Source organism: Physeter macrocephalus, chromosome 21, assembly GCF_002837175.3.
Source record: "Physeter macrocephalus isolate SW-GA chromosome 21, ASM283717v5, whole genome shotgun sequence".
Taxonomy (NCBI): domain Eukaryota; kingdom Metazoa; phylum Chordata; class Mammalia; order Artiodactyla; family Physeteridae; genus Physeter; species Physeter macrocephalus.
The window spans coordinates 1,775,460-1,803,186 of record NC_041234.1 but is presented as its reverse complement, the minus strand read 5'-3'; the positions used below and the strand labels follow the sequence as shown (position 1 = coordinate 1,803,186).

The following is a 27,727-nucleotide window of genomic DNA, read 5'->3' as shown; positions in this document are numbered from 1 at the left end:
CCAGCAAGCCTTCCAGATGCTGTGGTCCAGGGAGCCCACTCTGAGTAGCAACATCATACATATCCCCATCGCCTACTTTTCTCTTTTCAGCCATTCACTCATTCAAAATGTCCTGTGATTACTAAGCACTTAGTCTGTGCCAGGCACCGTGCTGGGAGCTGGGGGTGCAGCCATGGACAGGTAGACCCAGGCTTTTCTCTCATGGGGCTGACACTGTGGTGGAAAGAGACCAAAACAATCTACGTGGAAGTAAACAAATAAATAATACATCATCAGATACAGGCTGGGACGCACGGGAGGGACAGTGGCTGGAAATGAGGTTCTCTGACCCAGCGCCACGTGCCTGCAACACTGAGCCATGAGAACCAAGGGCTGGCTGCTAACGGCACTGCTGAATTAAGCCTCTAGCAATCCACAGAGATTTAGTGGCCCATCTGCTATACAGAGATCAAAGTACAGGATGAAATGATACAACATCTGGGATTTGCTTCAAAATAATATGGGAAGGGTGAGGGTACAGGTGAAACATAACTGACTGGAGTCAGTAAGAGTTGAAGCTGGGTGATGGACACCTGGGGGAGGGTCATCGGATCGTTCTGCTTACTTTACTATACGTTCCACGTTATCCAAAAAATTTTTTTAAAAAACCGAATTAAAGTATGTAAGTGGTCTGAACACAACAGCTGCCCTCAAAGAACTTACAAACCGCCAGGCAACCTGATTCTGCATCAGGGGGCTCTTAACCTAGACTTCAGGGGGTCCAGGGGCCTGGAAGGGAGTTTGACATTTTCCTTCACTCATCTCCAACTAAAGGGTTGAATTTCTTTCAGTTATGAATGCAGGCAGCAAAGCACAGTGATATTAGCAGGACTCTGTCACCAAGAGAAACCACAGGCATTTTCATGTCATAGTCACTGTCCTTCCACGGATCTCAAAATACCACTCTTCTAACCCTTCAACTAGATCTCAATAATCAGTGAGTTAATAAGAAGCTCGCATTTTACTACATCACAAATTCCTATGTTAATATTTTAATAACCCTGTTCCTTTAGTCACTGTGTTTAGTAACTGCTGGTCCCTTGTCATTCCAGATGTTTTTACATTTTCAAATCTTAGTCGGGGAAGGGTCCAGGTCTCACCAGGCCACCGCTGGGGTCCACAGCAAAGAGAAGGTGAGGAATCCCACCTCGAGGTCAGGACACAGAGGGACCGCACACCTGCCCGGGCAGCGCTGTCCCGCCCCACGCCCCGGCGCGCCCACAGGGGGCCTGTGCTGCCCGCAGCGGCAATAAATCTCCCGTCCCTTCCCCCTCCAAAAAATGTAGGTCCTTCAGCCCTCAAGCCCGAATGTCACTGTGACTGGTGCACTCAGAAGGGGGGAAGGGGGCTGGAAGCACCTGGAAGCCTCCAGTGTCTTGGAGATAAGCCCTGCCTCTGGTATGAAAGAGAATTCAGGCAATGGGTTAAGAAACGTGGGGCAGCGGGCCAAAGAAAAGTAACATTCTTCTCTGCTTGCCCTTTCTGGCTTGTTTGTGCCTTATCTATGGGGATCTCTGCCTGTAGCGAAGACTCCAGAATGACAGGGGTGTCGCAGTCAGACTGTGACAGGACAGGAGTTGGGAGGTGGGAAGGAAGGGCCAGGTGAGACGCCAGCAGACACAGGTGAGGAGAAATACTTGCACCGGGTTTTTGCTGGCTTGGAGATGCTTTTGAACCGGTTGCAAGGGTGGGCGGATACGCCGGCCCAACTTCGCCAGCTGATGAGCAGCAGGTACAAGGTTATGTTCCAAGCTGCCGACGTGAACTTTGTTTGGGGCTTGGGAGCTTCCAATTCCCTGGCGCTCCCCCAGACCGGTGGCTTCGGATCCTCTCCTGTCTTTGGGGGTGAAAGCATTGCTATCTCCTCAGCTCCAGGAGACAGAGACTTGTGGCTTGGGGCCATCTCTTAACACGACACAAAGAGCCCCTTCGTTGCCCCGGCCTTTCATCCAGCACTGAAATCACAGCCACGCAACTGGCTTCGCCCTTCAGAGCCTGTAACCGGACACCCTGGGACAGCCAGGGCTGCCACAGTACTTGATGGAGGAAGCCAGCCAGGGCGGGGTGCACGGGGGAGGGCCGGGGACACTCAGGGATATGCCATGTCATGAGAAACTAAGGACTTGGAGACCGTGAGAACTAACGCGCAGCTATCTGGCCACGGCACACAGCCCATGCCAAGGCACCAGGGCGCGATGCCCTGGCCGGAAAATAAGTAAAGAAGTAAAGTAAAAGGCTGCCCTGTAGGGTGGGAGCCCTAAATCAGAAGCCTCCCAAGGACCGCAGAAAGAATGAGGAAGAAAAAGCCGCTTGGTAGCTGCCGAGTACGCTCCTCATCCAGAGGAGGAGCTCCTGCCAGGAGCCAGGCCCAGGCCGCTGTGCTGGCTCGGCTGCTCGCCAGCCGTGTGACTTGGTCAAGTCCCTTAACCTCTCTGAGCCTCAGTGTCCTCGTCCACAGTAAACACAGAGAGCAAGACCTCCGCTACCTGGGCTCCCACAAAAGTTAAATGAGCTAATGCCTGTGCTAGCATGCAACCGACCTGGAGGCGCTCCAGTGTCGCTGAGCACGCTTCCTGCTGTCTGGGGTGGGAGACCAGGGGGGTTAAGAGAGCAGGTGTTGGGACTGGACTGCTGGGCTGTGAATCCCGGTTTGGCTGCCTCCTCCATGTGTGTCCTTCTGCAAGCTCATGAGTAATTCTCTGCCTCAACTATCTTACCTGTAAAATGGAGCTTAAACACAATGGCTCCTACCCCCTGGGGTCGTCATGATGGTTAAATGAGTTTATTTATATAAAATGGTTAGAGCGGTGCCTGGCACAGAGAAACAGTCAATAAACGATCACTATCGTGGGAGTCCGAATTATTGCTCAGCGATCACCCACTGCCCTCATGGTCCCACGGAGGGCAGACTATACTTTACCACCTATGGCTTTGGGGCTTGGCTATATGACCTTCTCAGCCAAGGGGAAGTTGGAAAAATCTGATGTGAGCTAAAGCTTCAAATGTGCTTGAGCTGCGGGGCTTGTCCTCTTGCGCTTCTGCCATGGCTGTGAAAAGAATGAGCCCTGGTTAGGCCGCTGGTCCTGGAAGGACAAAAGTCATGTGAAGCCGACTGGAATCAAACCTGAAAACCAGAGCCAAGCCCGGACAAGATTAGCCAATTTGCAGACCTGCAGCTCAAAGCAGAGCCACCACAGCTGATGTGCCAAACCGAAAGCCTAAGAATAATACTAATTGTTCTAAGCTACTGAGTTTGGGGGTTACTTGTTACTCAGCCATGGATGACTCATAGTTATTATCATGAGCTTTACAAGTCAGCTACAGCTTGGATACTTTGGAGGTTTTAATGCTAAACCTTAAAACACTCCACCCCGTTTTTGGACAACACTCATTCTAAAAAAGAAACAAGAAGAAGAACAGCTGTCTTGCCGCTGCAGGATATATAAAACAAGCATCTGTTCATTCACTCAACCACCATTTACTGAGCACCTACTACACACAGGCACCACACTAGGTGCTGCAGAAACGTATGCTTCAGCACCATCTGCATTTAATTCCTGCAGTGAAATCATCTTCCACTGTCTAACATGCTGATTCTTAGAAAGCCAAATCGTGCCCTGTGATGCCTGAGTCCCGGCCAGGGGAGGAAGGCTGGCATGCCATGATCACCACTGGAATCCACCAAAGTCTTTAGCCAGGCATGTGTCTGCTCAGCAGGAAGGCTGTCAGTGTCCAGGATCCTCTCAGCCCTGTGGAAAGTTCTACAGCCTCCAGCTCACACCTGGGATGGGAAAGGCGGTAAGTTGTATTTCTCTCTCTCCCGCAGGCTAAAGCAATCCCGGTCTTTAACAGCCAACTTCTTTTCTGAGGCTCGGGGGAATTGCAAAGCAGTCCATCTGGAAACTCCTCCAATAAATGATGCTGTTTAGAAGCTGGCAGGGGCAGGGATCAAGGGCCAGGCCGCTATTTTATCATCCCTTCGATGTAGGCCATCTAAGAGTCTATTATCCAACCTGCGCCAACTGGCAAAACTCCAGGTCAGCACATTTCAGAGTCAGACGGCACCTGGGAAGCCATTTCACCCGTGCTGCCCTCGCCGCCCTCTGCCTCGGCCCTGGGGATAAAGAAAGGGTTTAGTCTGCAGATTATTCCATTTGGACTCCACTATGAGCCCTGGAATAATGGACCTCGGGTGCAGCATGTTTACCACAACTCTCTAGAAGGCATATTTCTCTTCTTAAGCGCAACACAGAACACGGTAGCGTGAAAATAACCGGTGAGTGTTTCTTTCTTCTAAACACTCACTTGGTTTCTGGAAACGTAAAATGTCTGTCCCCTAAAGTCTGAATTAATGCGCACAGAAGGCTGAGGCTGGGGACCTCAAAGACCGATCACAGCACAGTTACCTCAAGCTTTAAATTGGCCGTAAACCTCCGCGCGTACTTTCTGTCATGCTTCTTACGAGGACAGCTGTAGCTGCCAGTGTGTGCAACGTGAGACATCCTCACCAGCGGAGGCTCAAGGCGGCAGGCGGGCAGCTCACGCCACTTATCTGGAAACCACGCCAATCTAACGCTGCTGCCTTCCGCTCTCAGGACAACGTGGGCTTCTGTATTAGTCATGTCTTTCTATTCTCTATTTCTGATGCTTTGACATCTTGGGGGCCTTGATGACCCTGGAGGGACTGCCTCTCCCAGGGCTCGCTAATTCCTCGAGACAGTCAACAGCTCCCCTGGGAGCCCATCTCTCCGACGCAAGCTAACCAATCCAGAGCCCAGACTCGCACCCGCCTCCTTTATGGACTCTTGCTCTCCAGGCCACTCTCCACCTGCCCTCACCACCCCAGGTCAACTAGGGACAGCTCCTATACTCCAGAGCCCGGTGAAATTAGCCCACGTGGCCAATCCTAAATCTGCTTACTCGGTCTCACCCGTGCTTTCCCTTGGAAACCACAGTGAAAGCTCTTGCCCACCGTCTTCCCCTCTCCTTGACCAACCTTGGTACAGTATTTGTCTTTCTCTGATTTACTTCCCTAAGCCTAATATTCTCTAGGTCTAGCCACATTGCTGTAAGTGGCAGACTTTCATTCTTTTTTTATGGCGGAGTAGTACTGCCTTGTATATTTCTACCACATCTTCTTTATCCACCCATCTGTTGATGGGCGCCTGGGCTGTTTCCACGTCTTGGCTACTGTAAGTAGTGCTGCCGTGAACATTGGGGTGCGTGTCGCTTTTCAGATGAGTGGACTTTTGATCCTGGATAACTCTCTGGCTAGAGTCAACACATCAGCCTTGGATACTGGACTTGAAGAGATCCAAGTGCTGGTTGATTTGACGACTGGGAGGCAAAGGATGCCTCTGTCAGCTGAGTTACTGTGACTAGGGCATCAGCTGCACGGAGACAACCCTTCCTGGTCCCTTGTCACCCTTGCTTTCTCCTAGAGGGATGTGTCGGGATGGATCATTTCAGCTGAACTCTGTGGTGCCCTGAGGTGAGTGTTCCGGAGTCTGCCCCTCGGTGGTCTCAGGCTTCCTGCTTCCAGCTTCAGCAGAAAACCCCAACCTCCTTTCTCCCATGTGATTTTCAAACAAATCAAGAACGTTCATCACAGTGTTCAACCTCTGAGTTGCCCGCTCTAAAATTCGGATAGATTCACTGGCGTTCTCAGATCAGATTTAAGCATCACCCAGAATTCTTCTGCAATTTCCCGCAGCGCTTTCGAGCCCACAGAACGCCTCGTAACTATTTCCTTTCCCGAACAGTGGCATCTATTTTACTTGACATAATCATGCACTGAGCACCAGGGATATCCTAGTGAATGTTTAACCACCGACTTCCCACAGGAAAAAGAAAAAGCCCTAACTTGTAGTGTTTGCTGATTTCTGTGGCGTAAACACTCACACCTTGGCTGATTTCAAGCTACCAAGCCGACGTCACCGAACGCCAAGTTGGTAAGACGTGCACGGTTGGCGTTTGGGAACCGGTACAAGCTGGCTCCACGACACCACGGCCCGGGACCCAGCACCCAAACGTGTTATGAAAAAGCTCATCCTTTAATAGTTCTCAGAATACCAAAAACTCACTACGGGTCCGTGATGAACGACAAGTGATTAAGGGTATTTGAGACCCAGCTGAGCAGCAAGATGTTGGGAGCTGATAGCATTGTACCTCTTCTGTTCAAAGCCAACTGCTAGGGCAGCAAGTGCTGGGATCAGGCAAAAAAAGACCGGGCATCCACCGCAGGCATGAAAACTGTACACAGAAGGCGCAAAGCTCATTCCGCTACCTAGCTGTCAAGCACTTTATACCTGGAAAGCATTCCCCCATGGTTTATTCCTCGAAATAACTGTGAGGCTCATACCTCCAGCTTCCCCAATGCCTCTGAGACGAACATCAGCTTGGGGTATGCATTTTTGGGCCTCGGTGTTATTTCCCTTTGATCATATTTATTATTTATGGACTTCCTCCTATGCTAGATATATTTTCTGTCGACTCTTTCAGAACTGTCCCAGGATACCAATAAACCAACAAATCAATATAAACGAAATGAATGAACGAATGAAATTCAAACACTTGGTAAATTGCATGACAGCTGTTGTTATGACTAACAGCAGCCCACCCATCACATACCCCTGCTCTCAGAGTCAACCTCAGTGGCATTCACCTCCACTCAAACTCTTAGGAGGGTCCTAGATAAGCAAAGAGAGCTAACAGTCTTCATCATCTGGATGGTTACGAAAATAGCAACCAGCGATTGTGGACTAAGTGACAGATATTTGACCTGTGTCACAGGAGAAAACACTAATGATGTAAGAAGAATCACCACCTCTTTCCCTCAGATTTACTTGAGCGAGAGAAAAAGAAGAGAGGTGGAAAGAAATGGGAGAGGGACGAAAGAGAAACACTCACATAGGCGGGGAGACAGTCTGGGAGAGTTTGCGAGAACTGAGAGGAACGGAGGGCAAGGAGAGAAAGAACCTTTCAAGATGCTTAGGTGTGTTTGAGAGATGAAAAGAGGAAGGTTTCGGGGGCGGGGGTGTATGTTTTGAGAACTATTTCTGTGAGTTATAACTTGGATTTTCTTTAACATTTTGAGAAGAATTATATTTAATCTTCTAGTTGCTAGATGGTTTTTATCATGACAGTATACCAAGACTGGACCATGTGGAGCTGCAGTTATACCGGGTGTAAAATATATTACCTCTGTAAAATATATCACTTAAAACGGTTCTTCAAGGCAGACATTTTTATTCCCATTTTACGGATGCTGAAACAGAGGCTCAGAGAGAACAAGCAACTATTCCCAGACCACACAAACTTATAAGTGACTGAGCCGAGATGCAGGCTCCTACTAGGAAAATAATAATAATGTGGAAAATAATAAGGGTAGTAACACTCTGTTTTCAGAACGTTAAAAACAAAACCAACAAAACCAAAACATTACTGGGGAAACGTGTATACAAGTGATGAGTGAACGCCATCCACGATTAGTAAAAGAGTTTAGGTGGGATGGCTGGTTTAACTGCTCCAAGGAGTCAGGAAAGTTCTCGGAGGTTCTCCCGGTCCAGGGTGTAAAAGAGCTGAACATTGACACCTGAACTCTTATTCCCCCTATTGGGGTGTATGCCAAACCCCAAGAAGTAAGCTGTGGCAGAGACTTTCCATAATATCTCAGTATCTATCCCCCAGCACGAGGCTTCTCAACATAAAGATGACCTCTGGCATTTTGGGGGAGAGCGGCAGTAAATCAAGTTCTGGTGTATGCAGTCTCAGTGGAAGTGATACGCCCCAATCTCAGGAGGTCTGTCTTTGCAGGGAAGGTGCATGCTGCCGACTTCCCCCTTTGTACTCTCACCCTTTAGCCTCGAATGTGGGCATGGTGGTCAGCCATCTTGGGCCACCAGAACAGGGGCACCTCACTGGAAATGACAGAGCACCCCCAACGACAGACCCTGCGTCTCTGACTACCATAAGAGGAAGAAGTAAACTTCTACCTTGTCTAAACCACTGTTAGATGGGGTCTTTGTTAAGAGTAACCAAACCTTCCTTTTAATCTGACAACCCAGTAACTCCACTTCTAGGTATATACCAAAAGAAAGGAGGGCAGAAGCCTATCAAAAGACAGGTGCAAGAATATTCACAGCAGCTTTGTTCATAATAGTCCAAAGCTAGAACCAACCCAAACATCATCCATTAATGGGGAAATGGATAAATCAACTGTGGTATATTCGTATAGTGGAATACTGAAGAGCAATTAAAAAATACAGGACCAGGCTTCCCTGGCGGCGCAGTGGTTGGGAGTCCGCCTGCCGATGCAGGGGACGCGGGTTCGCGCCCCGGCCCGGGAGGATCCCACGTGCCGCGGAGCGGCTGGGCCCGTGAGCCGTGGCCGCTGAGCCTGCGCGTCCGGAGCCTGTGCTCCGCGACGGGAGAGGCCACGACGGTGAGAGGCCCGCGTACCGCGAAAAAAATAAAATAAAATAAAATAAAGGACTGATCCACACAGCAACATGCATGAGTCTTACGGACAAAATGCTGTAAAATACATTTTGTGTGATTCCATTTATGTGACGTTCAAGAACAGGCAAAACTAATCTCTGGTGACAGATGTCAGAATAGTTACTTCTGGGTGGGATATATGGACTGGCAGGGGACAAAAGAGAAGCTCCTGGGAGCGCTGACAATGTTCTCTATCTTGATCTGGGAGGTAGTTATACACTTGTACAGAGCCATGGTTATAGGTGTAGTTATATATGCATCTGTGTAATATTTTAAAATCTGCTTTCTTAAATCGTCTTTTTTCCATGTGTTTTCCTTCTAAACAAGATGGAGCAAATTCTATATTGAGGAAAAGCATGTGCAGACACACACACGCACATGCATACACATGCACGCCCCTCACAACAAGACAAAGTTCAAATATCATAGAAAACATACTCTACTCACTACAAATAACTGTGCCATCAGACACACAAAGGAGAAATTAATTTGTGGCTGCGTATTGAAAGAAAAAAAAAGATTAATTCCAAAACCCAAAGATCACAATATGTCTCTCAGGAAACAAAGTTTCCATGGACGCAAGGCCATAAGTCAAGAGGAGAAGAAAAAAAGTCACGTCAGGAGCAGCCAACTTTGTCTTTCCTTCCTCAAATGTCAGTGCCCAGTGACCACTAAATCACTCCCACGGCTTTTAAAGTCAATGTCACAGAAAGTTACGGACACCACCTTATTCATTAAATGCACTTGAAGGGCTTTCTGGGGGAGAATTTTTTTTTAACCGAATAGGTTTGCATTGCAGCAGGAAGGTTCTAACTCACCCCAGCTGGGAGGTCATTCCTAACACGGAAGGGGTGTTGGATGAGACGTTTTCATTCTCAGGCTGTGCTCAAAATAGGAAGAATGTGATGCTTAAACTTTAAGCCAGGGCATTCACCTATCTCAACCGGCACTCATGAGCTCACAAGAGTACACGGCAGCGTGTGCTAAGGAGGTCGGGCATACATCTCCCCTAGACCATTTTGCTCCACAGGAGAGTATAATACTCAAAATCACACACATATTATAAATGCAAAATCATCGTGCATTTTCCAGCTAAGACTTCCAAGTAATTTTGTACTTGAAAACTTGTACCCCCCCAAACCGTCAAGGTATTAATTCTCTTTTGTCTACCACCAGGAACACTTCAGGGGAAAAGTGTGAGAAGTACTATCTAGAAACGCACAGTCTACTCTGGTATTTAAGTTCAAATTTAAATTAATTAAAATTTTAAATAAAACTAAAGCGAGTTAAAAATCCAGTTCCTCAGTTGTGCTAACCACACGGTAAGTGCTGAGCCGCCGTAAGTGGCTGGTGGCGACCATATTGGCGCAGATGTGGAACATTTCCATCACCACACAAAGTTCTATTGGACAGCGCTGGTCCAGATTACAAAAATCTGGTTAATCTACAGAGATGCTTCAAGATCCTTCCCTCCTATCTTGAGAAGAAAAGGGGAAGGTCTGAGGTATCAGACAGACTTGGAGAAACTGACCTCAATTCCACGGTCACATTAATTGAAACTCTACCAGCTACTAGGTGTTGGGAAGAAAATCAAAGAAACAGGTACAGACCTTGGCTTCAAGAAACTTACCCATCAATTACTCGAATACCAGAACCTAGTACCAGACCTCTGGTCAACACGACGTTCAGAATACTAGTCTCCACACAACACAGAGAACAACCGCGAATAGCTTCACTTCTCAAATGAAGCCCATCCATTAGTGAAGCAGGTGGAAAAGGAGTATTAATAACTGGCACAGAAATCATGTTGGGGGTCCTGATTTAGGGTGGGAAAAATCCCTCGGAAGCTACTGGAAGTGAATGGGGAGATTCAGTGCAGAGTGGTCAAGAGCAAAGTTACTGAAGATCTGGCAAAGTGCTCTTTGTGACACAAGGGATGGGTGTTTGTTCTCAAGAAAGGAGGACATGGAGGCCTGGAAGAGACAGCAATGAGAAGGGAAGAAGGAAACGGACAAAGGGACATGTCATAGGGCTAAAAGGAGCAAAGCAATCACGTGGAAATGCTTTTCCAACTTGTCCCCTGCCCCCATACGCATACCCACTGGCAGAGATGGTCACCGTGGTCTACAGCGGACAAGGCACACCTTCCTGGACCTTCCATTTCACTCCATCATAGGAGGTGGGGCGGCCCAAGGATAGTCTAAGAACAGGGATATTGGAAGTTCAACATGACATTGTCTGCCATGGTAGATTGTTGGCCAAAAGAGCCACGATAATTTCCCTCTCCTGTCTCCACAACCCTATACAAAACGACTCTGCAGCTCCTCCCATCAAGCGGTGAGACTGTTTCTCCTTCCTTTGAATCTAGGCTTATTTTTTGACTTATTTTAGCCAACAGAATGCAGCAGAAACTGTGTCATGCCACATGTAAGCCTCAAGAGGTCTGTTCTGACTCTTAACTTTTATTCATTTATTATGCAGTAAAATGGAAGGTTCTAGAAGATGTGCTTCCTGGTGAGCCTCCCTGCTTCCATCCACCCCTGCCCTGCCTTGGTATGTCCTCAACACAGTAACATAAGCCAGAACACGTCCCTTCTTTACTAAAAAGCCCTTCAACGGCTCCCCATCTCATTCCGAGTAAATGGCAGAGGAAATACTAAGTGCAGAGGTCCTGAGGCAGGAGTGTGTGCCTCTGCTTGGAACTGTTTGCTCCCAGATATCCACATGATTCCCTGCCGCCAGGTTCTTACTCACATCTCAGTGAGGCTTCCCCCGATCGCTTGATTTAATACGGCACCCTCAGCAGCCCTCATCCTCCATCTTTATTCTTTTCATGGCATTCTCACCACCTGACAAGCTGTATAATGTACGTATTTTGTTTATGTTGGTCTCCTCATAGCCTAGTCTCCTGCCTAGACTGTAAGTTCTCTGTCGGCAGAGGTTTGCATGTGTTTTGTTTATTGCTCTATCCTCAACACTTAGGACAGTGCCAGGGACACAGAAGCGGCTCAACGAATATTTGTTGAGTGAATGAATGACCCTGTCAGCGCTCCATGCCTATCAGACCTTTCAGGTAAGTGCCAGTCGATTTCCAGCTGCTGGCGCCTGCATCTCTGAGCCTGAGGGCCAATTTTCCTGAACCAGTACGGTGCCCATGCATGACGTGGCCTGGAAATGCTGGGGAACTAACGCCCCCACAAGCAGCCCCCAACCAAGGGCTCGGGAGGCTGGAGTATAAATACTCCGGCTCCCTCGCCCCTTGGGTTCTCCTGCAGGACTAAGCTTGACAATGCCCCTTTACTGGCTTCCCCGCTTCCCTGTATCATATCCCCATGACCTACTAGTGTGCCTGAATCCCCCAGGTAAACTACCTATACCTGGCTCACCGCCTCGAGTTTATTTCCGGGAGAATCAAACCCAAGACAGCTGAGAGACCTGGCTGATGACACACTGAGCGAACATTTTCTGAGCCCCCACTACGTGCCAGACCCATGCACTGAGCCCACCAGAAGAGGTCTAATTCCTGCCTGATGGGTGGGGCACAGGGGGACATGAGGCTGTTAAGCCATGAACTATATGACCATCCCCACCACATACGACTTTCCAGGAGGAAAAGGGAGAGAAGGATTAAATAGCCCATCGTAGCTTTCCTCAACAGCTGTCCCAGAGCCCCAGGAACAGGTCCGCAGCCCATCTCTAAAATTAAATAAAGGCTGCCCTGCTTCTTCTTTAGACTACTGATCAAATGCACTACATTCATCATGTGACCTAACCCAACCAATCCAAGCATCCCGAAGCTGTGAAAACTGACGTTGTTCCCTGTCGATCCCCCCGCTGCAGTCACTCCCTCTGGCGGATAAATCAGAGCTCCGAATTCCCTTGTGATGCTGTAACAAGCTGGCAACGGGCATGGCGTGTAGCAGGGGAGGGCACAGGACCCCCTGAATCAGAAATAATGAGATTTCTCTCTCAGAGGCAGCGTGAAATGAGAAGCAAAGAGCGAGGCGGCTGGAGATGGGAAAGGGACGAGGGGGGCAGGAAGGGAAACGAGGTAGCCGAGGGCAGCTTTAACCCAGTTTGCGCTGGCACACTTTTAGAGGTGTGCACGAGTTAGAATGTGCGCATCCCTGTGTGAGCACAGACACGTGTGGCACGCCCAGCTGTTAAATTATGGAAAATGAGCCGGAGAAGCGGAAGAGGCCGATGGGAAAATGCTCCTGTCCAATGATCACGGGCTACTGTGCATTTACAAATAGGCAGGGGAGATGCTTGGGAAGAAGTAGTACCATGATGAAAACGTGGCCCGGAGGACAAAATAGAAAAGAGGAAACAGAACAATCAGATGGACAGATGGATAGACAGACACACGGACAAAAATCAGAGTCAAGCTCTCAGGGACCAAGTGGCTCCTAAGCTCTTACTTCCACTGCAGCAACGGCGGGTCACTCTCTGGAGCCCCTGGGGACCGGGACCTGCTCCCTTTCTTGGCTTGTCACCTGAGTGACATTCGTCCTCCATGTGGCTGGAAGCCAGTGGACTACTAGTCTACGCTGAGGGTCTTGATTTCTTTCTAAATGGATCGGGGCAGGGTGTCTGCTCTGGGACCAGTTTCCTCCTTGCCCGTCCTGCCCCACGTTTCTGACTGGCTGCTGGGCTGGGTCTAGGATGATGGCGCTTGAAAGGTGTGGCATGGTGGAGTCTGGCTGGGGGCTGATGCTTAGAGCAAGACTGCAAACATTGTGGTGGATGCCGTGATGTGCCACCGAGACACCACGCTCTAGATGGAGCGACTCCTTCCCCCAGCTGCTGGGAGTGTGGGCTGCTGAGGGCTCACAGCTGTTTCCTGCGCTGGGACCTGCCTTCTGTGGAAGGGAGCTGCCTCCCTCAAGGTTCATTCAGTCCCCTCCCCAGGGGCAACCTGCATCCAAAGACTGGTCAACTGGGGGACACAAAGGGCCAACCTCCCTGCCTCGATTTGGGCCAACTCGCCTCCAGAACGGACGTCTCCACTGCACTGCATGGCCGTTCAGCTCCTCCCCCAGGCCATTCCCTTACTTCCCTCCATCCTGTGTTGATCCCACAGACACCCTCAGTAAGCTTCCTGTACACAAACCTCCGTCTCAGAGTCTGCCCAGGGAACCCAGCCTAAGAGGACTGCTAGGAAGAAGCCCAGTGTCCTGAAACCATTTACCAACTAGATTCTTCACTGAGCTTAAGGCTTAAACATAACACCAGAATCCAGTAAAACCTAGCTTTCTCCTCACACAGAGATTTGCATTAGATAACTCACCTAATGGTTGGGTTCAGAGAACAGAAGGAAAGAGCAGGGCAAACTTTCAGTTCCACGTGAGGCGAGAGGGGCCACCGTTTTCCTGAGATTCCAATTCATTTCCATCTTCAGGGGCAAAGCTAGCCTTAACCATCAAATGCAGTGCCTAAAGCACTATCCAATTGAGCTATAATGCAAGAATACAAGCCACATATGTAACATTACTTTTTCCAGTAGTCATATTTTAAAAAGTAAAAAGAAAAAAAAACGTAAAAGAATCAGGTGAAATTAAGTCTAATAATGGATTTTAGTTAGCTCAAAATGTCTAAAATACTACCATTTCAACATGTGATCCATGTAAAAAATTACTAATGAGCTATTTTAAGTTCTCTTTTTCATATTAAGTCTTCGAAATCCCATGTGTTTTTTACACCTAAAGCACATCTCAATTGGGGTGACAAATTTTCATCAGAAATACTTGAGCTGTATTTTGATTTCATGAAATAGACAGTTGGAAAAGTAGATTCACAATATCAAAACTGCTCCAAAGATACTGAAACTTGTCCAATAACCGAATCAAGTGTCATCCTTTTAATTTAAATTAATTAAAATGAAATAACATTTAAAATTCAGCTCTTTAATTACACTAGCCACATTTCAAGTATTCAATAGCCATCAGTGGCTAGTGGCTGCCATATTGGACAGCACGGCCTTAGAGTTCTTGACAACTGAATATTCTGGGTCGATAATAAACTAGTTATTTAGCTGAGAAAAAAACAATCACGTTACTCTTCTGATGGGAAGTGTCATCCCTCTCCGTGAACTGGCTCGCTTGTATACGTCAAAGAGAAATCTTCCAGTATAAATGGGCTACTGTTCAAGAACACTACACTTATTTCTACATGGGCTTTATAAAAAGAATTCCATCTATCACCACTGATTCTTTCCCACCACTTAGTAAGCTGGCTTCTCATTTTCCTCCTGGTATTTGTCAAGATTTTACTGGCACACTCATGCTTCCTGGCCTGGCTTGATATTCTTGATATAGTGTGGTAAATAAATCATGTGTCTTTACATTGAAAGTTTTCACTCTCTGCGTATCATTGGCAAATTTGAATCTTCTTTACTCAGACTTGTACTTAATACACTCTGTTCCTTTGACACCTTTGAAAAAGTAGAACATAACCTTTTCCTCCTGCTACAGCTGCTATCTGGAACTTAAATTCCATTTGCTAAAAGGAAACATCGCCTTAGTATCACACACTGAGGGACTGACCAGTGAAAATAGCTCTGCATGTAGTGGCTACGCCATCGCGCTGGATCAGCATACCTGGAGTCCAAAGAATCCAGACTGACTCCCACTGGACTGGACAAAGTCCCTTATCCTGGATCTATGACTGTCTAGACACTGGACCCAAATACCTCTGTACACAGAACCTGCAGGGAACACTTCCGGTATTCACAGTTGGACGGCACTAGGTGACAACCACCGACCTTTGACCTCTCAAGGTATGCTGAAAGCTATCCTGTCTCGCAGACAATGTGTTTCTTGTATTTGGAATCAAAGGAGGTTCCAGCTGGAAGGAACATTAGGAATCAACTCACCTCTCACTGTGCACCTCAATGGTGGGAGTCTGAAAAGTTGGACTGGGTGAAATTTTCATCTTTAGGAGGGCAGTACAGATCCACTTTTTCACTATCCTGAACAGCCCAAATGTGTCCGTCTGTTGCTGTGGCTCCCACCCTTGCTCTTTACCTCTCTCTCCCCCTTTCACTTTCTCTTGAGTTCTTGCCCCCAATTTCCCCTCAAGTCAGAGATGATCCCCCCAAGATGCAGAATCCTTGGTGCTTTCCCTGATCACGTTTCACATAGCAACTACATGCCTTAATCTTAACACAACTGGACATGGTGTCGGGAGACTGCCGGGGAAAATCAAGCCTATCGGATTGCAAACCAAAGCCAGAATGAGACATACGAATCTCCGAACAAATTTATGACCACTTCTCCACCGCTTTATAAGGCAGGGCTCATCAGATGACATTTTTCCTGTGAAACCGTTCAGTGTTCTCTGGACCAAGATTTCACCCCAGAGGTTAAGCGCTTTAACTAGATATTAGGCTGCCATCAATCGCTTCCCTGCCCCTCAAGCACACGTCTCCACCCCTGAAGGTCCGTGCACAGGATTCTCCTTGTCCACATAGGTTTTATTTGCTACTGGCTTCTGTGTGCACTGGGAGAAGCATCCCTTAGCAATGTACCTTCCTACCATTTCATTCTGACTCGGCTCATTTCCTAATTATAGAGATAGATTTTCTGTCTTGTTACTCTAACATAGTTAGATTTCACTTACAGCCAGAGAAAAGAGCCTCAAAATGTGGTTTGAACTTTTTCATTCTAGCGTCACCTTCATCTCCCCATGAAGATGTTTTAATTACAACAGTAAAATCATATAAGGAACACTGCAAATAATAGAAGACATTTGTTAGAAGGGAATTAACAAATGATACTATAATGGCAATCATACTCGCAGGTCAGAAACCGATCCATATAGCAATTGAGATGTTGTTTAAAAATAGCTTGGTTTAAATGATAACTGGATCATCTGTTCCTTTTTAAAAATCTAAGTGTTGCTCTTTTCCACTCCAGTGGCTCATGTAAAACCAGGGGGGGCAGGAGAAGAAGAGGCCTAAAGCATAGACTCCCAGACATGGAGGTTCAAGGTCTAACCGAGTCAGCAGGCCTCATCACAGCTGTGGTTGGCTACGGTCTCAGCACTCGAACAACCTTTAATGTGCGGAGATAAAACAGACATATACAAACCAAAGTAAATGAATACAGAGCTGAACAAGAAGAAAGGCACAGAACAAAAGGCTCAACCAAACCAAAAGCTGGTTCTTTGAAAAGCCTAATGAAAAGATAAACCTCTGGCAAGAATAATCAAGAACAAAAGAAAGAACGCAAAAATAAATAACATTGGAATCGTAAAAGGATATGGCACATAACAGTTTTCCCCATTAAATATCAGTTCCAGCTACCCTCTTTGGGTACTGATCTTCTGAATTTTAAAGCCAGTTTCGTTAATTCATTTAATATTTATTGGTGTGCCAGGGATGCCCCAAGATCTAAAACGCCCCAGCCCATCTGAAGCTGATATAAAACAAACAAAGCAATCAATATATCAGATGCCAGGTAGCAGAAATACTTGAAAGAAAAGTAAAGCGGGTCAGGAAGTGGAAAGCAACGAAGAGTTAATTTTATACAGGGAGGTCAGAAGAGGTCTCTTTTAATTCAGTGACTTTCAGCAGAGCCCTGAAGGAAATGAGAAAGTGAGCCGTGAGAGTATGTGGGAAAGAGAATTCCTGCTGGAGGGGATAGCAAGTGCAAAGGTCCTGAGGCATACTGAGGAGGCCAGTGTGGCTAGAGTACACTGAAGGGGTTGGGGTATCTGAGCAGGGAGAAGGGCAAAATAAGGGCTAGTAATATTTATCATGCTTATCTCCCAGGTTCTGAGCAACAATCACAGAGGACTGAGCATGCAGAAGGGCAAATACAAAGGGTTAGATTCTGCTCTGAAATGGACTTAGGGGAAAAAAAAAAAAGCTAGTGGGATCGTTTTTATTTGGGCCTGTCCCTATCATACCGTGGCTCCTTAGGCAATAGCTTTACCAGAGAAATGAAAATGTGGACCAAAAGGGTCAACCACTGTCACCATAATGTATCACACAGGCCCCTGACAGTCTGTGAGAGATTGTGAAATGGGCAGTACGCGGGAGCAGATTGTTCTGGTTTGGGTAATTAAGGACAGGAGTCCTGGAGTCAGGCTGCCTGGGTTCAGCTCTCTTTTAGATGTGTGTCTGTAGGAATGTCACCTAACAGCTTTGCCCTTCGGTTTCCTCAGCTGTAAACTAGGGAGGAAGCCGTGGCAGCCTCGCAGGACTGAGGTGAGGACTGAGTGAAGGAAAACCCATAAAGTGCCAGCACTGTCCGGGCGCATCGGCCCTCCCGAGGCTGCCATGGAGGCCTGTTTTCCCTCTCTTAACCAAAATCATCCGTTTCCAAACTCAGCTTTTTTTAAACTCTAGAACTCATTCTTAAAACAAGATATTCTGTGGAATTCCAACACTGTCTCTGAGCCAGATAAAAGGGCCACTGCTCCGAGGGACCCACCCAAGCTCCCCCTCCCCTCAGTGAAGGCCCTGAGCTCTAGAGCACAGGGGGGCAGAATCAGAAGAACGCCAGCCATAAGTACCTTCACCTATAGAAGATGATGGGGGGTGGGGGAACAAAAGGTTTCTGGATAAATGATCCAGAAATTTCCTGAATGATCCAGAATGTCCTCTCTTGGATATATATCCATCCAAAAGAAATATAAACACATGTTCTCCAAAAGTCACGGACAAGAACGTTCATAGAAGCGCTATTAGGAACGGCCCTAAACCATAAAAGACCCAAACGCCCATGGACGATAGGCTGGATAAATAAATGCACCGCAGCCTACTTACACGATGGAATGCCATACGGCGATGCGGATGAATGAGCCCTGCTCTACCCACGACAGGCTTCAATCTCACAAACATACGTGGAGAAGAGGCCAGATGCAAGAAGGCACACACTGCATGATTGCATTTATATAAAGTATGAAAAGAAGCAAAATGAATCCACGGTGTTGTTAGTCAGAATATGATTTTCCTGTGGGCAGGGGGCGAGAGGACGGTGTGTGGATACAGCCAAGGAGGGCATCTGGGTGCTGGTAACATTCTGTTGCTTGTTCCGTGTTGAGCTTGTGAAAATTCAGCAAGCTGTACTGTTAACTGTGGTCCCTCTTCTATGTTTAGGTTCTACTTCAATTTTTAAATGTATTGGAAAAGAATTCTTGGTGGTGAGGCCGAACTTTGATGGGAACTAGACCTTCATGTGATCATCAGCTCTGGTGCCACGACCAGGATGGCACCCTCTCCCAAGTCCTTCAAACCGTGTGCTGGGAGTGAAAAGGACAGCAAGGCCCACCCTGACAGATACTTGCTTCTTTCAGGCCACCCTGTACACGGCTGAACCTGCCAAAGGCTCACACCTCAAGAGAAAGGTTTTAAAGTATTATAGGAACTGCCATGGATGGTGAGGGACTTTATATTTTGATGCCATGGAGAGCTTATTCCTTACCTCTCTTTTTTTTAGTGTCTTATTTTTTTAAATTTATTTATTTATTTTTGGCAGCATTGGGTCTTCGTTGCCGCGCGCGGGCTCTCCCTAGTTGCAGTGAGCGGGGGCTCCTCTTCGTTGCGGTGGCTTCTCTTGTTGCGGAGCATAGGCTCTAGGCACAGGGGCTTCAGTAGTTGTGGCACGTGGGCTCAGTAGTTGTGGCTCGCGGGCTCTAGAGCACAGGCTCAGTAGTTGTGGTGCATGGGCTTAGGTGGTCCGTGGCATGCGGGATCTTCCCGGACCAGGGCTCGAACCCATGTCCCCTGCATCGGCAGGCCGATTCTTAACCACTGCGCCACCAGGGAAGCCCCACCACTTTTTAAATACTGGCAAACAGCACTATCAGAAGAGCCAGCAGTGGATTGGGTAGGTGAAAAGAGTACATGTAACAAATTCCACGTCATGTCTAGAAATCACATGGCTTTGTTTCCTCGGTCTATTACAGTAGATCAATGAGTCCAGTTTTATATGTTCATAATATAAGCAGAAACAGCCCATTCCCAAGTGCCCAGGGTAGGAGTGGGTATGCTGAGAGAGAAAAATCAAAACGATGATTTATATGAATGTGTTCAAATCTGCAAATTTGTTCTTTCCCATGAAGTCTGTAAATCTATTTCACGTGCTTTTAATTAACCCCAAATTTTAAAGGTCAATTAATTAGATTGAAATCTTGACTCCTATCAATTACGATGATATGTCTTTTTCTCAAAAATTTTTAAAATCCCAGTTTCACCTACGTAGTACAGATTTTAATGTCTGATCATTCCAGAAATATTTCTAGTTAAGAAAAAAATCCTTGTGTAGATTTTGTTTGGTTTTGGTTTTGTTTTCTTTTTTGCTTTTTCTCTTAAAATCTAGACTATTCAATTTCGGGGTTAAGAGCCAATTAAGTAATTAATTAGTGAAATGGTAATTAATTTAAAAAATTTAAAAGTGTGTCTGGGGGAATAACTTTAAGTGAGAAAATTCAGGTTCTTAAAACATGTTTGATTATAATTGGCAAAATTATCATTTTGAAGAATGGTAAACTGCAAATCCAACGTTAATTACTATGAAAGCTGATGTCACCCCTCTACGACCCCCACCCTCAAGAAAAAGTCCTGAAATAGTAGGAACCCGTATGCCCAAGTCTTAGTACAGTGCAACCTTATTAAGTTCATTTGGTCAGTTTGAAATGAAACCAAGAGATGAGATGCGTATTTGACACCGAAAGGAAGGAACAAGAGTTTGGGGAAACTAGACGCAGCCCCTGTAGTAAGTAAAAGTACATTTCTGTGTCTTCTTTTGAAATTTAAAGGAAAGGAAAGGCAACTTCGATAGGACCATCGTCGTTCCTTAGGAGCATTACGGTAACGTAGGGGACAAGAGAAATGAGGAAACAGAGCACAGAAGAAAAGGAGCACCGGATCAGGAATGGAGGCAGACCCAGGAGCACTTCCGCCGTGTCACCGCGGCTAAGATCCAGAGGTCTGCAGCCCTCCCAGGCCTTCTAAGCTCGCCAGCCCTGGGACTGGATGCTGAGCGTGGGAGCTAAGAGAAAGCAAGCCTTCACTCCGCGTGGAGCCACTGGCCACGACCCCTTAACAGCAGGTTCACAGGGACATCCGGGGCTTACATGTGACTGCAAATGTGATGTCTTCAATAGAAGCCCATGAAAGGAACCCCTGAAGACGGCATGCTATTGCTTCCATCATGGGATCAAACACATCAAATGAGCTTCCATCACCTCTAAAGGGACAGTCAAGAGCATCCAAGTTGGATGGGTGCATGGTCCGGGGCGGGAAGGTCTACGATTTTGGACTGCATCAAAACCCCCCTCAGAGACGATAATGTAAAATGACCTATTAGGGGTCTGACGCTGTATAACAGATCTACCGGCAACAGCTCCTTCCCCAGCGATTCAAAGCAACTTTCTGTTCCTCCCTTCCATTTTACCGTTGACGAGATTACAATAAGATTATTTTCATACTTATTTCTTTCCACTACGAGGTGCCTGACTACCCCAAACGCTGCCTAATAGACAGACCTACTAGCCTTTCCACTGGCCCATCAGCCCCGAATGAGACATCATTATTCAATGGTTAGTTATATACCAATCCTACCTGGGAAGTTGCTTTGTATCATCTAATTCTAACCCGTCTTGGGCACTGAAATCCTTTCTAACACCTTAATGTCAAGACATTCCTTAAAATACCCGAGGACAACAAATTGGATTTTTCCAGACTTCCCCCATCTGTTTTCCAACCACTTCCATATGGCATCTCAAACTCCCCCTCCCCACCGTTGCCCGCCTGCCCGCTCCACTGCAGCTCTCGCGGTCGATGAGGTGAATATGATGCCCGCCAGGGCAGGAGGGCAAAACTTTATTTGATTATCCCCACAGTAAGCATGTGTGTGCTCATGCCTTTGCAGGAAGGCACCTGCATGTGGATACGTGTCATCTTACAGCACACTCGTGCACAGCCGGTGTCACAGCTAATTCCCATAGGCTACGCATTCAAATCCCATTATACACCAAAGGCAGGCCATCCGCGAGAGAAGGGACAGGTAAAAGGCCGCTTCGCCTGGGGGCCAGAAGGGCGCTGCTGGATAAGCACCTAGCCAGATTTCCACTCCACCCGGAAATGTATATGAAACAGCTTTGGCGGGCTGGATGCTGCTCGTGATGAACTAGCGCCATACACCGAAAAACCTGATGCTTTAAATATAGGCAAGGCGAACAGACCAATGGAAATTTCTGCACATACAAGTATAGAAAGGTGAAAAACAAGAACAGAAAATGGTGTGTTCCCAGAGAAAGAAAACGCTCTCCTAGATGCTAGCCTCCACTGTGTAAGGAGTACATTTTTTCTCCCCTGGGAGAGCAGATTCTTCCGAGCTTCAGGCAACCCAGTTCTTGAGCCTCCATCGACTGCTCCAGCAATCTGAGAAATTAGCTGAAGGGAATTTCGTTTTTTCTTCGCCTCCACAAATATCATCACAAGGATTAACGATGAACAAGCTCACCCCATCTGAGCCCCACACCGACAAGGGCACAAAGAGCCCTTTCCTTTCATGCTGTCTGCTGCTGTCTTGACCACATATGACACACAGAAAAGAAATTTCAATGGAGGCCTCCAAAGGGCTACTTTAATGCTTTCCATATTTCTGGCTCTGGGGCATTTACGAAGACTTGAACGAGCTGAACAGCCAAGTGCATCGTTTAGTATCATCGTACTTTCACCAAACCCACCCAAAAGCTCCCGAGTCCTGGTCAAACTCTGTACCCCAGACACCTACAATCCACATTTGTAATCGCTCAAACCACCTTACCTTGAAACGTGGGTCTCCTTTCTCTCCCGGCCCCACTGAAGACGCACATGTGCGTCCATGACTCACCAGCTGCTGAGAACGCTCCCACAGTCCGGTGGCGAGACTGTGCCCATCTTCCGTTCTGCAACTTTCATCCCAGGAACTGAAGGCATTTTGCAACATAATACCAGTGTCCAAACATTGCCAGCCAGACCATCAGACTCTATCTGCCTTGAAGAACTACCCTGAAGGCCAGGTGTAAACCCTCCTGGTGGGGAAGCAGCCACCTCTGGAGTCAGAAAGCTGCTTTTGCACAAGTCTTAATGGTCGTTGGCCAGCGCCTTGATCCCTGAGAGCCTTCACTCATCTTCATTTAGAATTACATCCACCCTGCAGAAACCCAAGAGGAAAAATATGAAAAGTCAAAGTGACCCCAAGAGGCCACTGCCACCCTGAGATGTCAGTTTCAATAAAGTCTCATTTGCCTGCCATCTCAGGGCATGAGGTGCTCCACCCAAGAAACATTAATCTCATCGCCATCATCTATGACAAATCTTTCAAAATTACATTCTTTAGTTCCTCCCTGATCAAGAAAGCATCTGAATGTAACCTAACCTTTTTTCCTCTCTAAAAACCAACTACTATACCAAGTAGTAAGACGGTGACCCCCTCCCAGGAGCTATGGAACTTTTTATGGGCTGTTTGGCCCTACACCAACACCCCCAAACTCTCGTACTTTGAGTTCTTGTGCTTTTGGTAAACTAGTTCTTCTGACTCTTCCTTCATTGTCCGATGGTAGTGCCCTTACAAGCTACTGTCAGACTTTTTAACCTAATCCTGTTTTATTTGCTTCCCTAATCTCTCTACAAGGTAGAAAACCAGATGAGTGAGCTTGTGAGCCTCGTGAGGGCGCCACATCGCACACTCCGGTGCGCCCACGCGAACGGTGGCCCTGGAGTGGGGACAGTGCACAGTTGGCTCCACTAGGTACGGTGGACAACGAACTAATAAACTCCCCTGGCAAATGCATGGGCTTCGTGATGACAACTCTAGCTGCATCTCTAGATGTCTTTTTTCCTCTTCTTTACTATCATCTATGTTCTGGAGAGTTCCCCGATCCCGCTCCTCCACCACTGTAAATTGAGACTATGAAATAAAGTCTGGGTAAGTGAAATGATGCTGCGAATTAGATAAGAGTGTAGACGCTTTGGAGAGTTGAATCTTAGCTTGCCCATGTACAAGCTGTGCGGCCTACGACATATAAATTACTTCCCGGAGCTTGGGTTTTCTCATCTAGAAAATGGGGATAAAAGCAGTCCTTGATGGAGCAGATGGTCATGGGAATGAAATGCCACGATATGTGTAAAGTGCTTGGAACGGAGCCAGGCATATCCTACGTCTTCGATACATGTTAGTAAATATTAGTCTCCTTCCTGTAGTTCGGTGGCACATCAACTAAATTTCACTAAGCCTGTAACGGGCAAGATGGCACAATAGGTAAGAGCCCACAGGCTCCGGAGCAAGGCTGCCTGGATGAGAATCCCGGGCCACCTCTTACTACTTGTGTGACCTTGGGCAAGTTACTTACCCTCTCAGAGACTCAAGTTGTTCCTCTGAAAAATGGGGGCAATGGTTAACACCAGCTCTCAGGGCCACTGTGTGATTGAAATGACTTAAGATACATATATAAAGTACTTCTAACAGTACCTGCAGCTTGTAAGCATTTAGTAGATGTTGGCTAACCTTATTGCTATTATATGCTGTGACTTTGAGAATGATTACTAAAATGGCCACAGATTCATCCTCTCCCTGCATTCATACCCTTGAAATATGACACTGCAGATCTCCCATCAAGCGGTGGAGCTGATTTTCCCACTCCTTGAATCGGAGCTGGTCATGTGACTTGCTTTGGCCAATGGACCATTAACAAACACTCTGCAGCAGCGGCTTGGAAAAGCGCTTGTGAACTGGGACTTGCCCTCTGTTGCTGCTCTTGGGAGCCCTGTGTCCACCCTGTGAACAAGCCTGAGCTAGCCTGCTGGAGATAAGAGGCCACGTGGAAGAGAACTAAGGCACCCTAGCCAAGAGCCATACCCTGACTAAAAGCCTGCCAAGAGCCAGACCTGCGGCCCAGTCATGAGCTGACCTGCCTGCTGGCCAAAGATACATACATGAGGTAAGCTGAGCCAGTCCAGAAAGAACTGCCCGGAGGAGCCACAAAATTATGAGCCGAATAAATCGTTGTTGTTTTAAGCCATTAAGTTTTGAGGTGGTTTGTTACACAGCACAAGCTACCTAAACCAGGCCTTCTAGAGTTTAAATGCAGTTCCATGTACTATTCTCACTCCTGAATCCCTGTCTGCCAGGCTTTGGTGGCCAGCCTAAGAACTGGATGCTGTAAGGCATTTTACAATACACACACACACACACACACACACACAAATCAAGCCCTGTGCCTTGGCTAACCAGTTTTTCTAAAGAGAGCAAAACCCCCTCAAGACATTTCTATTAAAAACAGCTTAAGAGGAAAAGCTTCTTGGTATAATTATAGACACACAGATGGGATCTAAAAGTTGGAACATAACAAGCAGAAAACTTTGTGGGTGGAAGGGACATTAAAACATAGTGCGGGTTCTCAACAATTACAAGCTTCCACTCATGCAACTTGGGACTGATTAGGCCAAGGGGCTAGAACTGGCTCACAGCCATGGCCTCTGAGAAGTTGTCCTCAGCTCTTCTCACTGACATCAGCCTGTTCTTGTTGACTTCCTCTACCTGGAGTAGGCATTTAGGCTTTAGATCATATATGATCCCATGTGGCCGTCGGGGAGCTATGTCACCATGTGCATCTGAGTCTTATCTACCAAGCAAAATGCTAAATTCTTCGAAAGCAGAAACCTGTCTCCATCCCTCACAGCACCTAGTAAAGTTCCAGGCACAAATTACGCATTCAAGAAAACGTTATCAGGTTGAATAAAACTAAGTATTACAGTTTTAGAAATGCAGTGGTCGTTACATAAAAGAAACTCTCCAAGTTAGAAATGAAGATATATTTTGTACCCATGGAGAGGCAGCACGGCAAGAGAGACTAAATAAGGGCACAGACTCTAATGCCAGACTGCCTGGGTCTGAATCATCACCCCCCAAAGTACTAACTGCACCTCAGTTTCCGCATCTGTGAATCATGATGCTGTCGTGAGGAAGAACCGAGGTAATAAATATAAAGCACTGTTACTACACCACAGAATACTATTTGGCAATAAAAAGGAATAAACTTCAGACAGGTTACACTCAGTGAAAGAGGCCAATCACAAAAGATCACATATCACATGGTTTCATTTATACGACCTTTCTGGAAAAGGCAAATTCACAGAGGCAGAAAGTAGTAAACTTACTATAAAGAAATCATTGAATGGAACCCTCAAAACAGGTGAATTGTATGGTATGTAAACGGCACCTCAAGAAAGCTGTTTAAAAATATGCAAAGGGTTTAAAGAATAGTGCCTGGCCCAGAAGAAGCACTACCGAAGTGTTTATCAAATCACAGAAATAAGCCTTGTTCTTGGGAAAACCTAGGCAGAGCAGTGTTCCCAAGGATGCTGAACCAGCCTGGTCTTTCTAACCCCTTGTTCACCCCACCTCCTCATGCCGGGGAGCTAAACTCAGGGATCCTCTTCGCATGAGTCCAGGATGCTGTTAAGCCCGCCATATGTGTCTCTTTGGCTGCTACTGGCCCACCCACTGCCAAAATGCTACGCAGTTTATTAAATGTCTCTTGTTTATGTAGCTCCTAATGCCAAAGCTGTGTTTTATTATACTGAGCCAACTGCTCTTAGGCAAGGTTTTTCAGGGGGGAGGGGGAGGGGGAGGTGTTGGGAGGGGAGAACGATCACATTATTGAGGGCGGGAGATTCCTTAAAACCATGACTCCAGAAACAGCTGCTGATTACTCACAGAAGCCCACACATCCCTGCCCTTGACAAATGTCAGGCCACAGGGTAGCGTGAATCCTGATCAAAGTCTGGACAACAATGCCCTCTTGGGCAGAAAGGAGGAGGGAGCTGGGTAGCAACGGGAGGGCTCAAGAAAGTGAAACGGGAAAATGCGATGGGAGAGAAACCCCAGTTTGAAATAGATCTACACCAAGGCTCCGCCACACGGGCAAGAACAGGGGAAGTTTAATTTGCAATAAGGCCCTGGAACAGAGAAGAGCGCCAAGCATACAAGTCTTCTCCGCTTGTGGCTTTAGCGTATTGTCCCAAACCATGTGCATGGAGTTCTCACTCCGCCCTGTTTTATCTCCTGGCCTTCATTATAAACTGGCCCAGTCACTCGGTTCCCATCAGGTCACATGCTCAGTTGCTCCTCGATGCTGGTGGAGTCGATCTTCCCAGCCATTTAGTGCATCCATCCAAATTTTTTGAGAGGGAAAGAAATATGACTCCATCTCCCCCATTGCCTCTTCGTACTTGGCAAAACGGATACCTGGAGTCCTGCCCAGATCCAGTAAGACCAACCCAGTTCCCCCACTCAATGTCAATATGCATGCAATCATTCAAAGATTATTTACGGAGCACCCACACGTGACAGGACCTGGGCTCCCTACCCTAGCAGCTCATCTAAACTTGAGCATGCGTCAGGATCGCCCGGAGAAACGGGCAAACACGAATCCCCCCAGAGCTCCTAAGTCAGTAAAAGTCAGCATTTCCAACCAGCTCCCAGGTGATGCTAATGCCGCCGGTGTGTGGACCAAACTTGGAGCAGCACTGTTCTAGGGGCAACAACGGTGAATAACATGTACAGCTGGCCTCCAACAGCCATGAGCGTCTTAGTGGACACAAGACACGTACGTGCACATGACCGTGCACAAACCAAAACTATAATGCCGTGTAAAACGCGGTAAGTCTTAGTCTCAGGAGAGACCCAGGCAGCAAGTGAGGGAAACGGAGAGGAGAGGTTGGGCCGAAGCAATATCTGTGTGTGCACATTATGTCCGCGTGCATCTACCTCCAGACGTGAGTTCTTCGCAGGCAAAGACCTCATCGTATTCATTTCTCTACTTCTAACACCTAGTACAATGCCTGGTACACATGCTCGATGGAATGTTTACGGACTGAATGAGTGAATGAATAAGCATCCATCCATTAAATTGTACGTAACAAAAATCATCCTGGTAGTGCATTTCTCTGCCTTGTCAAACATCAGTGTATGTGGCTCCTGCCTTCCTAAAGCTGAGAGTCTCAGGTTCCTCTGCAGCTGACGTTCTCCATACTTGAGTCCAGAGCACACTGGAGCCTTTTCTGAGATCTACCTCTGGCTGGAATGCCACAGTCCCTGGATCTGAATCCTGGCTTGCCGGCTCTGGGTCTTAGGGTAAGTTACTTAGCCTCTCTGTGCTTCTGTTTCTCTATCCCTAAAATGGCGATAAT

At 47.1% G+C, this 27,727-nt stretch overlaps 1 protein-coding gene across 2 annotated transcripts in view; it reads right to left on the bottom strand.

Moving 5' to 3' along the window:
• Positions 1-27,727, bottom strand: part of NHS (NHS actin remodeling regulator) — a 350,056-nt gene that overhangs the window by 243,465 nt on the left and 78,864 nt on the right. The window contains exon 1 of one of the 2 annotated variants that reach the window (XM_055081934.1): positions 22,320-22,391. The exons of the other annotated variant lie outside the window; for it this stretch is intronic. Coding sequence (XP_054937909.1) covers positions 22,320-22,368 — 49 coding nt within the window. The 5' untranslated portion in view covers positions 22,369-22,391. Of the gene's footprint in view, positions 1-22,319; positions 22,392-27,727 lie in introns of those variants that run through there. 2 annotated transcript variants of the gene reach the window in all.